Here is a 13606-nt window from a genome sequence, read left to right as displayed (position 1 = left end):
CCCTCAGACGGTACTGCATCAAAAACCGACATCCGTGTGTAAAGGAAATCACCACATGGGCTCAAGAATACTTCATAAAACCACTGTCAGTGCAAGTTAAAACTCTACTATGCAAAGCCAAACCCATTTATCAACAATATCCTGAAATGCCACCGGCTTGGCTGGGCCCGAGCTCACCTAAGATAGACTGATGTAAAGTGGAAAGGTGTTCTGTGGTCTGATGAGTCCACATTTCAAATTATATTTGGAAACAGAGGATGTGGTGTCCTCCAGAACAAAGAGGAAAATAAACATTTGGATTGTTATAGGCGCAAAGTTGAAAAGACAGCATACAATGTTTTATGTATACATCTGTCATCTCTATCTTTTTTTTTTAATTTATTTTTTATTTTATTTATTTTTTTTAATTTATACTACCATATTGTATATGCACCTTAGGAGGAGCTGCTCCAATTTCGTTGTTCTTTGAACCTGTTCATTGCAATAATGACAATAAAACTCTATTCTATTCTATTCTATCTGTGATGGTATGGGGGTGTATTAGTGCCCAAGGCATGGGTAACTTACACGTCTGTGAAGGCACCATTAATGCTGAAAAGTTCATACAGGTTTTGGAGCAACATATGTTGTCATCCAAGCAACGTTATCATGGACGCCCCTGCTTATTTCAGCAAGACAAGTGTTACAGCGTGGCTTCGTAAAAAAAGAGTGCGGGTATTTACCTGGCCCGCCTGCAGTCCAGACCTGTCTCCCATCGAAAATGTGTGGCGCATTATGAAGCGTGAAATACGAAAGCGGAGACCCCAGACTGTTGAAGAACTGAAGCTCTACATAAAACAAGAATGGGAAAGAATTCCACTTTCTAAGCTTCAACAATTAGTTTCCTCAGTTCTCAAACGTTTATTGAGTGTTGTTAAAAAGAAAAGGTGATGTAACACAGTGGTGAACATGCCCTTTCCCAACTACTTTGGCACGTGTTGCAGCCATGAAATTCTAAGTTAATTATTATTTGCAAAAAAAAGTAAAGTTTGAGTTTGAACATCAAATATGTTGTCTTTGTACTGCATTCAACTTTTAAAAGGTTTAAAAGGATTTATCAAATAATTGTATTCCGTTTATATTTACATCTAACACAATTTCCCAAATCATACGGAAACGGGGTTTGTATATTTATAGTTTATACATTTTAAATGTAATATGTATACCTTTTAATTGCAATGAATTTATTAATATATCTTTACATGTCATTTATATATCGTATATTTAGTATATATACTTTTGAACTGCAATTAATTTATAAATAAATATGTATTATTGCCATTCAAAGGGAATTTGTCAACTGTGCTCCTGGGACCTCCCATGAAGAATGGCAGAACAATCATTGGAGTTTTTTTGAAAAGCAGACATTACGAAAACAAGTTTTTTGTGTTTTCTTTTGTCACGATGCAGAAAGATTCATCCAACTCAGATTCAGACTCAGGATCTGCCTCGGAGAAAAAAGCAGCTGACAGCGACTCGGAGGACGAGAAACCTCGACCGGCCGTGTCTGGTTCTGAGTCACAGTCAGGTTCCAAGTCCGACTCGGAATCAGACCCCCCTCCCCGCAAAGCTCCCCAGGCACGGAAAAAAGCGGCAGGTGAGTTTGAAAGATTGCGACTGCGGTGTTGTGAACGGAATACTTCGAAGACCTCCTCAATCCAACCAACACGTCGTTCTGTGAGGAAACAGTGCCTGGAGAATCTTTGGTGGTCTTTTCCTATTTTTGGGGCTGAGGTAGTTAAAAAGTTCCTCTGTGGATGAGATCCGCCCGGAGTTCCTTAAAGCTCTGGATGCTGAGGGACTGTCTTCATTGGCATGACTTTGCAAAATTGCGTAGACCGGGGTGGTGGTTCCTCTCTTTAAGAAGGGGAACCGGAGGGTGTGTTCCAAATATCGTGGGATCCCACTCCTCAGCCTTCCAGGTAAGGTCTATTCAGTTGTTCTGGAGAGGAGGCTACACCGGATAGTCCAATCTCGGATTCAGAGAGATCAGTGTGGGGTTTGACATCTTTGAGAGGAATATGTCTTTGTACATTTAATAAAGTTAGATCTTATAGAGTTGAAGTCATGAATGAGTATAAGTGTGATGCAATATGAGTATCAGTGTTGCAATATATTTAGTTAGGGCTGCGAATCTTTGGGTGTCCCACGATTCGATTCAATATCGATTCTTGGGGTCACGATTAGATAGTATATCAATTGTTTTCGATTTGATTCGATTCTTGATTCAAAAACGATATTTTTCCGATTCAAAACCTGTATCATTCAATACATAGGATTTCAGCAGGATCTACCCCAGTCTGCTGACATGCAAGCAGAGTAGTAGATTAAAAAAAAAAAAAAAAAAAAAAATAAGCTTTTATAATTGTAATGGACAATGTTTTATCTACTGATTGCAATAATGTAAATTTGTTTTAACTATTAAACGAACCAAAAATCTGACTTATTTTATCTTTGTGAAAATATTGGACACAGTGTGTTGTCAAGCTTATGAGATGCGATGCAAGTGTAAGCCACTGTGACACTATTGTTCTATTTTTTTTATTTTTATAAATGTCTAATGATAATGTCAATGAGGGACTTTTAATCACTTCTATGCTGAGATTATAACTAATATTGATACTGTTGTTGATAATATTAATTTTTGTTTCACTACTTTTGGTTTGTTCTGTGTCGTGTTTGTGTCTCCTCAACTGTTTATTGCAGTTCTGAGTGTTGCTGGGTCGGGTTTGGTTTTGGAATTGGATTGGATTGTTATGGTATTGCTGTGTAGTAGTTTGTTGGATTGATTAAAAAAATTCTTTTTTTTTTTTTTTTAAATGAGAATTGATTCTGAATCGCACAACGTATTCGAATCGATTTTTCCCCACACCCCTAATTGATTTGGTTTATCTCCTCATTATATTTTCACACGACCGTCTTTCCTTCCACAGAGAAACCTGCACCCAAGCCTCGGTCAAGAAAACCCAAAGCTGTGCCTCCAAAACGTGCGGTGGTGGCGGCAGCCTCGTCATCATCGTCAGACAGCGACAGGTGAGCCTGCTGCCCCGCTACAGAATTTAATTGGTGTCTTTGTTACTGAAGCTTTTTTTTGACACTGAATTTATTAAACTTAATTGTTTGTGTTTGAATTTTGTCAACTGATTTTATTTTATTTTTTTATCAAATTATGCTGAATATGTCATTGGACAAAAAAAATCAGTGTATACAGATTCACTACATAAATAATTCAGTGTAAAAAAATAAATATTCACTGTAAAAAATCAGTGTTCAAAAATGTGTTGTATCAAAAACAATTTCATTCAGTGACTAAAAATTCAGTGTTGAAAAATTCGCTGCTTCATCAAGCAACACTCACTTTGGGTAAATTGAGGCCGGAACCAATGGATCCTGTCTCAGGACCTGCCAATGAGGTGTCAAGTTTGAAGTCATGCTACAGGTCACGGCTACCTTGCCTTAATACAAAACAAAAAATAATTTAATGTGGCCCGCTGCATGTTTTCAAACTATAGAAATTATTCCAATGGTTAAAATCGACACTTTGAAAGTGAGACTGTGTCTCCATTCTTGTGGCTTGTCCCCACAGCGACAGCGAGCCTGACCGCATCAGCGAGTGGAAGAAACGAGACGAGGAACGCAGGAGGGAGCTGGAGGAGCGGCGGAAAAAGGAAGAAGCGGAGGAGCTGCGGAGGCTACGGGAGCGGGAGAAGGAGGAGGAGGAGAAGCGGAAAAGAGAAAAAGAGGTGAAGAAGGCCAGCGACAGTGACAGCAGCAGCTCGGAAGAAGGCGTCGACGATCACCCGTTGAAGAGGTCCAAGAAACCTCCTCCGCCACCCATCCCGGCGCCCTCGGACTCAGACTCTCCACCGCCAGCTGAGGTACTTGTTTTTTTGTTTTTTTTTAAACCTCACAGATCGCAACAAGTTTAGTCTTGCACTTGTCCTTGTTGGTAAAGGTGAAGAAACCAGCCAAGAAGTCCGACAACCAAAACAAAGGCAGAATAAAGAAGGAGCGGAAGGAGAAAGTGCTGAAAGAGAAGAAGGCCAAACACTCGGATGAAAGATCCAGAACCAGGTGAGCTCACCGTCACATGACCGGCGCCACACACGTCATAAAAGTGGAGGCCTAAAAGTTTCTTGCTCTCTCTCTCTGGAGGTCCAAGCCGGAAAAACCCAAACATAAATCAGAGAGGGCTCCGCCCAAGAAAGTAGAGAAGAAAAAAGGTATGTCCTTTCCCGTTTGGACATTGACTTAAACTTCACAAGTTTGGTAATATTGTTTACTAATCTTAGGAATTCAGTGGCTCAATTTGAGATGTTCAAAACAAATTGGGGACGGCGTGGTGAATTTGGGAGAGTGGCCGTGCCAGCAACCTGAGGGTTCCTGGTTCGATCCCCACCTTCTACCCACCTGGTCACTTTCATTGTGTCCTTGAGCAAGACACTTCACCCTTGCTCCTGATGGGTCCTGGTTAGGGCCTTGCATGGCAGCTCCTGCCATCAGTGTGTGAATGTGGAAATAGTGTCAAAGCGCTTTGAGCACCTTGAAGGTAGAATAGTCAATTAACTATTCATCTCAAAAGTAGATATAGTTGGGGTGTCCTATTCAGGGTTTCCCCCAGGTTGCCACCTTATGTGTGGCTATGAAATCACATGTTTATGATGTCATGAGTTGTTTGATTGGCAATGATGCATATATATATTTTTTTATAAGGCTAAACAAATGTTTTACATATATTTAAAAACAAATCTGTTATTCTGCCCTTCATGAATGTTGGAATTTAGTTCGCTAAATATGTAAACAGTCCTTTGAATTAGAGATGAAAAAAAATGACTTCAGGTGTTTTGATGTTCCCCACAAATAAGCCGCTGTAAAAGTATGCACACTACGGAAAGTACATATATTGTACATGAATTGTTGAAATCACCTTGAATTGACTCTACAATTTGGAATAAACTGAAAATAAGCAATGTAATTATACAGGATGAAGGTTGGGTTTAATGCCACTAGCTTAATGCTAACGTAAAAAGTTAAAGTACCAATGATTGTCACATTGGCAAAATTATTCTTTGCATTTTGACCCATCACCCTTGATCATCCCCTGGAGGTGAGGGGAGCAATGAGCAGCAGTGGTGGCCACGCCCGGAAATAATTTTTGGTGATTAAACCCCCAATTCCAAGCCTTGATGCTGAGCGTCAAGCAGGGAGGTAATGGCTCCCATTTTTATAGTCTTGGGTATGACTCGGCCGGGGTTTTAACTCACAACCTACCCATCTCAGGGCGGTCACTCTAACCACTGAGTACATTGCAGTTTCTTCAAAATAGCCACCCTTTGCTCACTCTTGGCATTCTCTCCGTGAGCTTCAACAGGTAGTCACCTGAAAGGGTTTTCACTTCACAGGTGTCATAGTTTTGATGTGACAATCTACAATGTAAATAGTCCTGAAAATTAAGAAAACACATTGAATGTACTGAGTTCCTCGTCCTCACGAAGTACAATGAAAAGTGTCCAAGTTGATTTGACTGTTCCTCATTTCAGAAGCGTCGCCAGAGGAGAAACTTCAAAACTCCACACAGATATTAAGTTTGCACTGAAAGTGGACAACCCCGTAAGTTTGGTCTCACACAATCACGTCAGCCTGTAATCAATGCTGCATGGCCTCTGATGCCTTGTGAACCTGCAGGACATTGACAAGTGTCTCCAAGCCCTGGAGGAGCTTGAAGTGTTGCCTGTCACCGGCCAGATCCTGCACAAGAACGCCGATCTCATCGCCACGCTTAAAAAGGTAGCTCCTCCCACTGGCTTCAACACTGAAACATACATATTCAGCATGTTAAAAAGGTGTGTTAAAAAGGTGTGTTAAAAAGGTATCCACTGTGTTGAACACATACATATTCAGCATTTTAAAAAGGTGTGTTAAAAATGTATCCACTGTGTTGAACACATACATATTCAGCATGTTCAAAAGGTTAAAAAGGTGTGTTGAAAAGGTATCCACTGTGTTGAACACATGCATATTCAGCATGTTAAAAAAGTTAAAAAGATGTGTTAAAAAGGTATCCACTGTGTTGAACACATACATATTCAGCATGTTTCAAAGGTTAAAAAGGTGTGTTAAAAAGGTATCCACTATGTTGAACACATACATATTCAGCATGTTGTGTCCTTGGGCAAGACACTTTACCCACCTGCTCCCAGTGCCACCCACACTGGTTTGAATGTAACTTAGATATTGGGTTTCACTATGTAAAGCGCTTTGAGTCACTAGAGAAAAGCGCTATATAAATATAATTCACTTCACTTCACTTCATGTTAAAAAAGTTAAAAAGATGTGTTAAAAATGTATCCACTGTGTTGAACACGTACATATTCAGCATGTTAAAAAAGTTAAAAAGGTGTGTTAAAAAGGTATCCTCTGTGTTGAACACATACATATTCAGCATGTTAAAAAAGTTAAAAAGATGTGTTAAAAAGGTATCCACTGTGTTGAACACATACATATTCAGCATGTTCAAAAAGTTAAAAAGATGTGTTAAAAGGGCATCCACTGTGTTGAACACATACATATTCAGCATGTTAAAAAAGTTAAAAAGGTGCGTTAAAAATGTATCCACTGTGTTAAACACATACATATTCAGCATGTTAAAAAAGTTGAAAAGGTATCCACTTTGTTGATCACATACATATTCAGCATGTTAAAAAAGTTAAAAAGGTGTGTTGAAAAGGTATCCACTGTGTTGAACACATACATATTCAGCATGTTCAAAAAGTTAAAAAGATGTGTTAAAAATGTATCCACTGTGTTGAACACATGCATATTCAGCATGTTAAAAAAGTTAAAAAGGTGTGTTAAAAAGGTATCCACTGTGTTGAACACATGCATATTCAGCATGTCAAAAAAGTTAAAAAGGTGTGCTAAAAAGGTATCTCCTGTGTTGAACACATACATATTCAGCATGTTAAAAAGGTGTGCTAAAAAGGTATCCACTGTGTTGAACATACATATTCAGCATGTTAAAATAGTTAAAAAGATGTGTTAAAAAGGTATCCACTGTGTTGAACACATACATATTCAGCATGTCAAAAAAGTTAAAAAGATGTGTTAAATAGGCATCCACTGTGTTGAACATACATATTCAGCATGTTAAAAAAGTTAAAAAGATGTATTAAAAAGGTATCCACTGTGTTGAACACATGCATATTCAGCATGTTAAAAAAGTTAAAAAGATGTGTTGAAAAGGTATCCACTGTGTTGAACACATACATATTCAGCATGTTAAAAAAGTTAAAAAGGTGTGTTAAAAAGGTATCCACTGTGTTGAACACATACATATTCACCATGTTAAAAAAGTTATAAAGATGTGTTAAAAAGGTATCCACTGTGTTGAACACCTACATATTCAGCATGTTAAAAAGGTTAAAAAGGTGTGTTAAAAAGGTATCCACTGTGTTGAACACATACGTATTCAGCATGTTAAAAAAGTTAAAAAGATGTGTTAAAAAGTTTTGTTAAAAAGGTATCCACTGTGTTGAACACATGCATATTCAGCATGTTCAAAAAGTTAAAAAGGTGTGTTGAAAAGGTATCCACTGTGTTGAACACATACATATTCACCATGTTAAAAAAGTTAAAAAGATGTGTTAAAAGGGTATCCACTGTGTTGAAGACAAACATATTCAGCATGTTCAAAAAGTTAAAAAGATGTGTTAAAAAGGTATCCACTGTGTTGAAGACAAACATATTCAGCATGTTAAAAAACTTAAAAAGGTGCGTTAAAAAGTTATCCACTGTGTTGAACACAAAGATATTCAGCATGTTAAAAAGATGTGTTAAAAAGGTATCCACTGTGTTGAACACATACATATTAAGCATGTTAAAAAGGTTAAAAAGGTGTGTTGAAAAGGTATCCACTGTGTTGAACACATGCATATTCACCATGCTAAAAAAGTTAAAAAGATGTGTTAAAAAGGTATCCACTGTGTTGAACACATGCATATTCAGCATGTTAAAAAAGTTAAAAAGGTGTGTTAAAAAGGTATCCACTGTGTTGAACATACATATTCAGCATGTTAAAAAAGTTAAAAAGGTGTGTTAAAAAGGTATCCACTGTGTTGAACACATGCATATTCAGCATGTTAAAAAAGTTAAAAAGATGTGTTAAAAAGGTATCCACTGTGTTGAACATACATATTCAGCATGTTAAAAAAGTTAAAAAGGTGTGTTAAAAAGGTATCCACTGTGTTGATTACATACATATTCAGCATGTTAAATAAGTTAAAAAGGTGTGTTAAAAAGGTATCCACTGTGTTGAACACATACATATTCAGCATGTTAAAAAAGTTAAAAAGGTGTGTTAAAAAGGTATCCACTGTGTTGATTACATACATATTCAGCATGTTAAAAAAGTTAAAAAGGTGTGTTAAAAAGGTATCCACTGTGTTGATTACATACATATTCAGCATGTTAAAAAAGTTAAAAAGGTGCGTTAAAAAGGTATCCACTGTGTTAAACACATACATATTCAGCATGTTAAAAAAGTTAAAAAGGTGTGTTGAAAAGGTATCCACTTTGTTGATCACATACATATTCACCATGTTAAAAAAGTTAAAAAGGTGTGTTGAAAAGGTATCCTCTGTGTTGAACACATACATATTCAGCATGTTAAAAAAGTTAAAAAGGTGTGTTAAAAAGGTATCCACTGTGTTGATTACATACATATTCAGCATGTTAAAAAAGTTAAAAAGGTGCGTTAAAAAGGTATCCACTGTGTTAAACACATACATATTCAGCATGTTAAAAAAGTTAAAAAGGTGTGTTGAAAAGGTATCCACTTTGTTGATCACATACATATTCAGCATGTTAAAAAAAGTTAAAAAGGTGTGTTGAAAAGGTCTCCTCTGTGTTGAACACATACATATTCAGCATGTTAAAAAAGTTAAAAAGGTGTGTTAAAAAGGTATTCACTGTGTTGAACACATACATATTCAGCATGTTAAAAAAGTTAAAAAGGTGTGTTAAAAAGGTATCCACTGTGTTGATTACATACATATTCAGCATGTTAAAAAAGTTAAAAAGGTGCGTTAAAAAGGTATCCACTGTGTTAAACACATACATATTCAGCATGTTAAAAAAGTTAAAAAGGTGTGTTGAAAAGGTATCCACTTTGTTGATCACATACATATTCAGCATGTTAAAAAAGTTAAAAAGGTGTGTTGAAAAGGTATCCTCTGTGTTGAACACATACATATTCAGCATGTTAAAAAAGTTAAAAAGATGTGTTAAAAAGGTATCCACTGTGTTGAACACATACATATTCAGCATGTTCAAAAACTTAAAAAGGTGTGTTAAAAAGGTATCCACTGTGTTGATTACATACATATTCAGCATATTAAAAAAGTTAAAAGGTGTGTTAAAAAGGTATCCACTCTGTTGAACACATACATAGTCAGCATGTTAAAAAAGTTAAAAAGGTGTGTTAAAAAGGTATCCACTGTGTTGAACACATACATATTCAGCATGTTAAAAAAGTTTAAAAGTTGTGTTAAAAAGGTATCCTATGTGTTGAACACATACATATTCAGCATGTTAAAAAAGTTAAAAAGATGTGTTAAAAAGGTATCCACTGTGTTAAACACATACATATTCAGCATGTCAAAAAAGTTAAAAAGATGTGTTAAAAAGGTATCCACTGTGTTGAACACATACATATTCAGCATGTTCAAAAAGTTAAAAAGATGTGTTAAAAGGGCATCCACTGTGTTGAACACATACATATTCAGCATGTTAAAAAAGTTAAAAAGGTGCGTTAAAAATGTATCCACTGTGTTAAACACATACATATTCAGCATGTTAAAAAAGTTGAAAAGGTATCCACTTTGTTGATCACATACATATTCAGCATGTTAAAAAAGTTAAAAAGGTGTGTTGAAAAGGTATCCACTGTGTTGAACACATACATATTCAGCATTTTAAAAAAGTTTAAAAGTTGTGTTAAAAAGGTATCCTATGTGTTGAACACATACATATTCAGCATGTTAAAAAAGTTAAAAAGATGTGTTAAAAAGGTATCCACTGTGTTAAACACATACATATTCAGCATGTCAAAAAAGTTAAAAAGATGTGTTAAAAAGGTATCCACTGTGTTGAACACATACATATTCAGCATGTTAAAAAAGTTAAAAAGATGTGTTAAAAAGGCATCCACTGTGTTGAACATACATATTCAGCATGTTAAAAAAGTTAAAAAGATGTGTTAAAAATGTATCCACTGTGTTGAACACATACATATTCAGCATGTTAAAAAAGTTAAAAAGATGTGTTAAAAAGGTATCCACTGTGTTGAACACATACATATTCAGCATGTTAAAAAAGTTAAAAAGACGTGTTAAAAAGGTATCCACTGTGTTGAACACATACATATTCAGCATGTTAAAAAAGTTAAAAAGGTGTGTTAAAAAGGTATCCACTGTGTTGATTACATACATATTCAGCATGTTAAAAAAGTTAAAAAGGTGCGTTAAAAAGGTATCCACTGTATTAAACACATACATATTCAGCATGTTAAAAAAGTTAAAAAGGTGTGTTGAAAAGGTATCCACTTTGTTGATCACATACATATTCAGCATGTTAAAAAAGTTAAAAAGGTGTGTTGAAAAGGTATCCTCTGTGTTGAACACATACATATTCAGCATGTTAAAAAAGTTAAAAAGATGTGTTAAAAAGGTATCCACTGTGTTGAACACATACATATTCAGCATGTTAAAAAACTTAAAAAGGTGTGTTAAAAAGGTATCCACTGTGTTGATTACATACATATTCAGCATATTAAAAAAGTTAAAAAGGTGTGTTAAAAAGGTATCCACTCTGTTGAACACATACATAGTCAGCATGTTAAAAAAGTTAAAAAGGTGTGTTAAAAAGGTATCCACTGTGTTGAACACATACATATTCAGCATGTTAAAAAAGTTTAAAAGTTGTGTTAAAAAGGTATCCTCTGTGTTGAACACATACATATTCAGCATGTTAAAAAAGTTAAAAAGATGTGTTAAACACATACATATTCAGCATGTCAAAAAAGTTAAAAAGATGTGTTAAAAAGGTATCCACTGTGTTGAACACATACATATTCAGCATGTTAAAAAAGTTAAAAAGATGTGTTAAACACATACATATTCAGCATGTCAAAAAAGTTAAAAAGATGTGTTAAAAAGGTATCCACTGTGTTGAACACATGCATATTCAGCATGTTAAAAAGATGTCTTAAAAAGGTATCCACTGTGTTGAACACATACATATTCAGCATGTTAAAAAAGTTAAAAAGATGTGTTAAAAAGGCATCCACTGTGTTGAACATACATATTCAGCATGTTAAAAAAGTTAAAAAGATGTGTTAAAAATGTATCCATTGTTTTGAACACATACATATTCAGCATGTTAAAAAAGTTAAAAAGATGTGTTAAAAAGGTATCCACTGTGTTGAACACATACATATTCAGCATGTTAAAAAAGTTAAAAAGATGTGTTAAAAAGGTATCCACTGTGTTGAACACATGCATATTCAGCATGTTAAAAAGATGTCTTAAAAAGGTATCCACTGTGTTGAACACATACATATTCAGCATGTTAAAAAAGTTAAAAAGATGTGTTAAAAAGGTATCCACTGTGTTGAACACATGCATATTCAGCATGTTAAAAAGATGTCTTAAAAAGGTATCCACTGTGTTGAACACATACATATTCAGCATGTTAAAAAAGTTAAAAAGATGTGTTAAAAAGGCATCCACTGTGTTGAACATACATATTCAGCATGTTAAAAAAGTTAAAAAGATGTGTTAAAAATGTATCCATTGTGTTGAACACATACATATTCAGCATGTTAAAAAAGTTAAAAATATGTGTTAAAAAGGTATCCACTGTGTTGAACACATACATATTCAGCATGTTAAAAAAGTTAAAAAGACGTGTTAAAAAGGTATCCACTGTGTTGAACACATACATATTCAGCATGTTCCATCCATCCATCCATCCATTTTCTACCGCTCATTCCCTTTTGTTCAGCATGTTAAAAAAGTTATAAATATATCCACTGTGTTGAACACATACATATTCAGCATGTTAAAAAAGTTAAAAAGGTGTGTTGAAAAGGTATCCACTTTGTTGATCACATACATATTCAGCATGTTAAAAAAGTTAAAAAGGTGCGTTAAAAAGGTATCCACTGTGTTGAACACATACATATTCAGCATGTTAAAAAAGTTAAAAAGGTGTGTTAAAAAGGTATCCAAGGGGCTTGGTTTTAGCATGAAGTATACTTTTTATACCAATCTGTTCCACTGATGCAGGTTTTCTATATAACTAATGGAAATATTAAACTGTCCCCATCAAAAGGTTTTATTGACAGCATCATTACACTGGAACCTGCTAAAAAGGGGATTTTTGCCCATCATTCACAATCCTAATGTGTACAAGAACACATATGTTTTTCTTCTTTTATGCATTCTAATTTGTAAAATATGGCAAGTACGCGGTGGCTTACAACTCTGACATGACAAAGTGACACCTCTGACAGTCACACTGTATGGACAATGACTTGATGACACCTCTGACAGTCACACTGTATGGACCATGACTTGATGACTTGACGCTCATACTGTATGGACCATGACTTGATGACTTGACGCTCACACTGTATGGACCATGACTTGATGACTTGACGCTCACACTGTATGGACCATGACTTGATGACACCTCTGACGCTCACACTGTATGGACCATGACTTGATGACACCTCTGACAGTCACACTGTATGGACCATGACTTGATGACTTGACGCTCATACTGTATGGACCATGACTTGATGACTTGACGCTCACACTGTATGGACCATGACTTGATGACACCTCTGACGCTCACACTGTATGGACCATGACTTGATGACACCTCTGACGCTCACACTGTATGGACCATGACTTGATGACACCTCTGACACTCACACTGTATGGACCATGACTTGATGACTTGACGCTCACACTGTATGGACCATGACTTGATGACTTGACGCTCACACTGTATGGACCATGACTTGATGACACCTCTGACGCTCACACTGTATGGACCATGACTTGATGACTTGACGCTCACACTGTATGGACCATGACTTGATGACTTGACGCTCACACTGTATGGACCATGACTTGATGACTTGACGCTCACACTGTATGGACCATGACTTGATGACTTGACGCTCACACTGTATGGACCATGACTTGATGACTTGACGCTCACACTGTATGGACCATGACTTGATGACTTGACGCTCACACTGTATGGACCATGACTTGATGACTTGACGCTCACACTGTCTGGACCATGACTTGATGACACCTTTGACGCTCACACTGTATGGACCATGTCTTGATGACTTGACGCTCACACTGTATGGACCATGACTTGATGACACCTCTGACACTCACACTGTATGGACCATGACTTGATGACACCTTTGACGCTCACACTGTATGGACCATGACTTGATGACTTGACGCTCACACTGTATGGACCATGA

At 36.2% G+C, this 13606-nt stretch overlaps 1 protein-coding gene across 1 annotated transcript in view; it reads left to right on the top strand.

Moving 5' to 3' along the window:
• Positions 1–13606, top strand: part of hdgfl2 (HDGF like 2) — a 45087-nt gene that overhangs the window by 17032 nt on the left and 14449 nt on the right. Inside the window, 8 exon segments of the mRNA XM_061883218.1 lie at positions 1450–1636; positions 2973–3072; positions 3626–3917; positions 3995–4113; positions 4195–4262; positions 5580–5600; positions 5603–5649; positions 5725–5826. Of these exon segments, the coding sequence (XP_061739202.1) occupies positions 1450–1636; positions 2973–3072; positions 3626–3917; positions 3995–4113; positions 4195–4262; positions 5580–5600; positions 5603–5649; positions 5725–5826 (936 nt within the window).

The sequence above is a fragment of the Nerophis ophidion genome, linkage group LG22 (genome assembly GCF_033978795.1).
Source record: "Nerophis ophidion isolate RoL-2023_Sa linkage group LG22, RoL_Noph_v1.0, whole genome shotgun sequence".
Taxonomy (NCBI): domain Eukaryota; kingdom Metazoa; phylum Chordata; class Actinopteri; order Syngnathiformes; family Syngnathidae; genus Nerophis; species Nerophis ophidion.
Note: the sequence above shows the minus strand (reverse complement) of the source record. Positions and strands in the feature narration are given on the sequence as shown.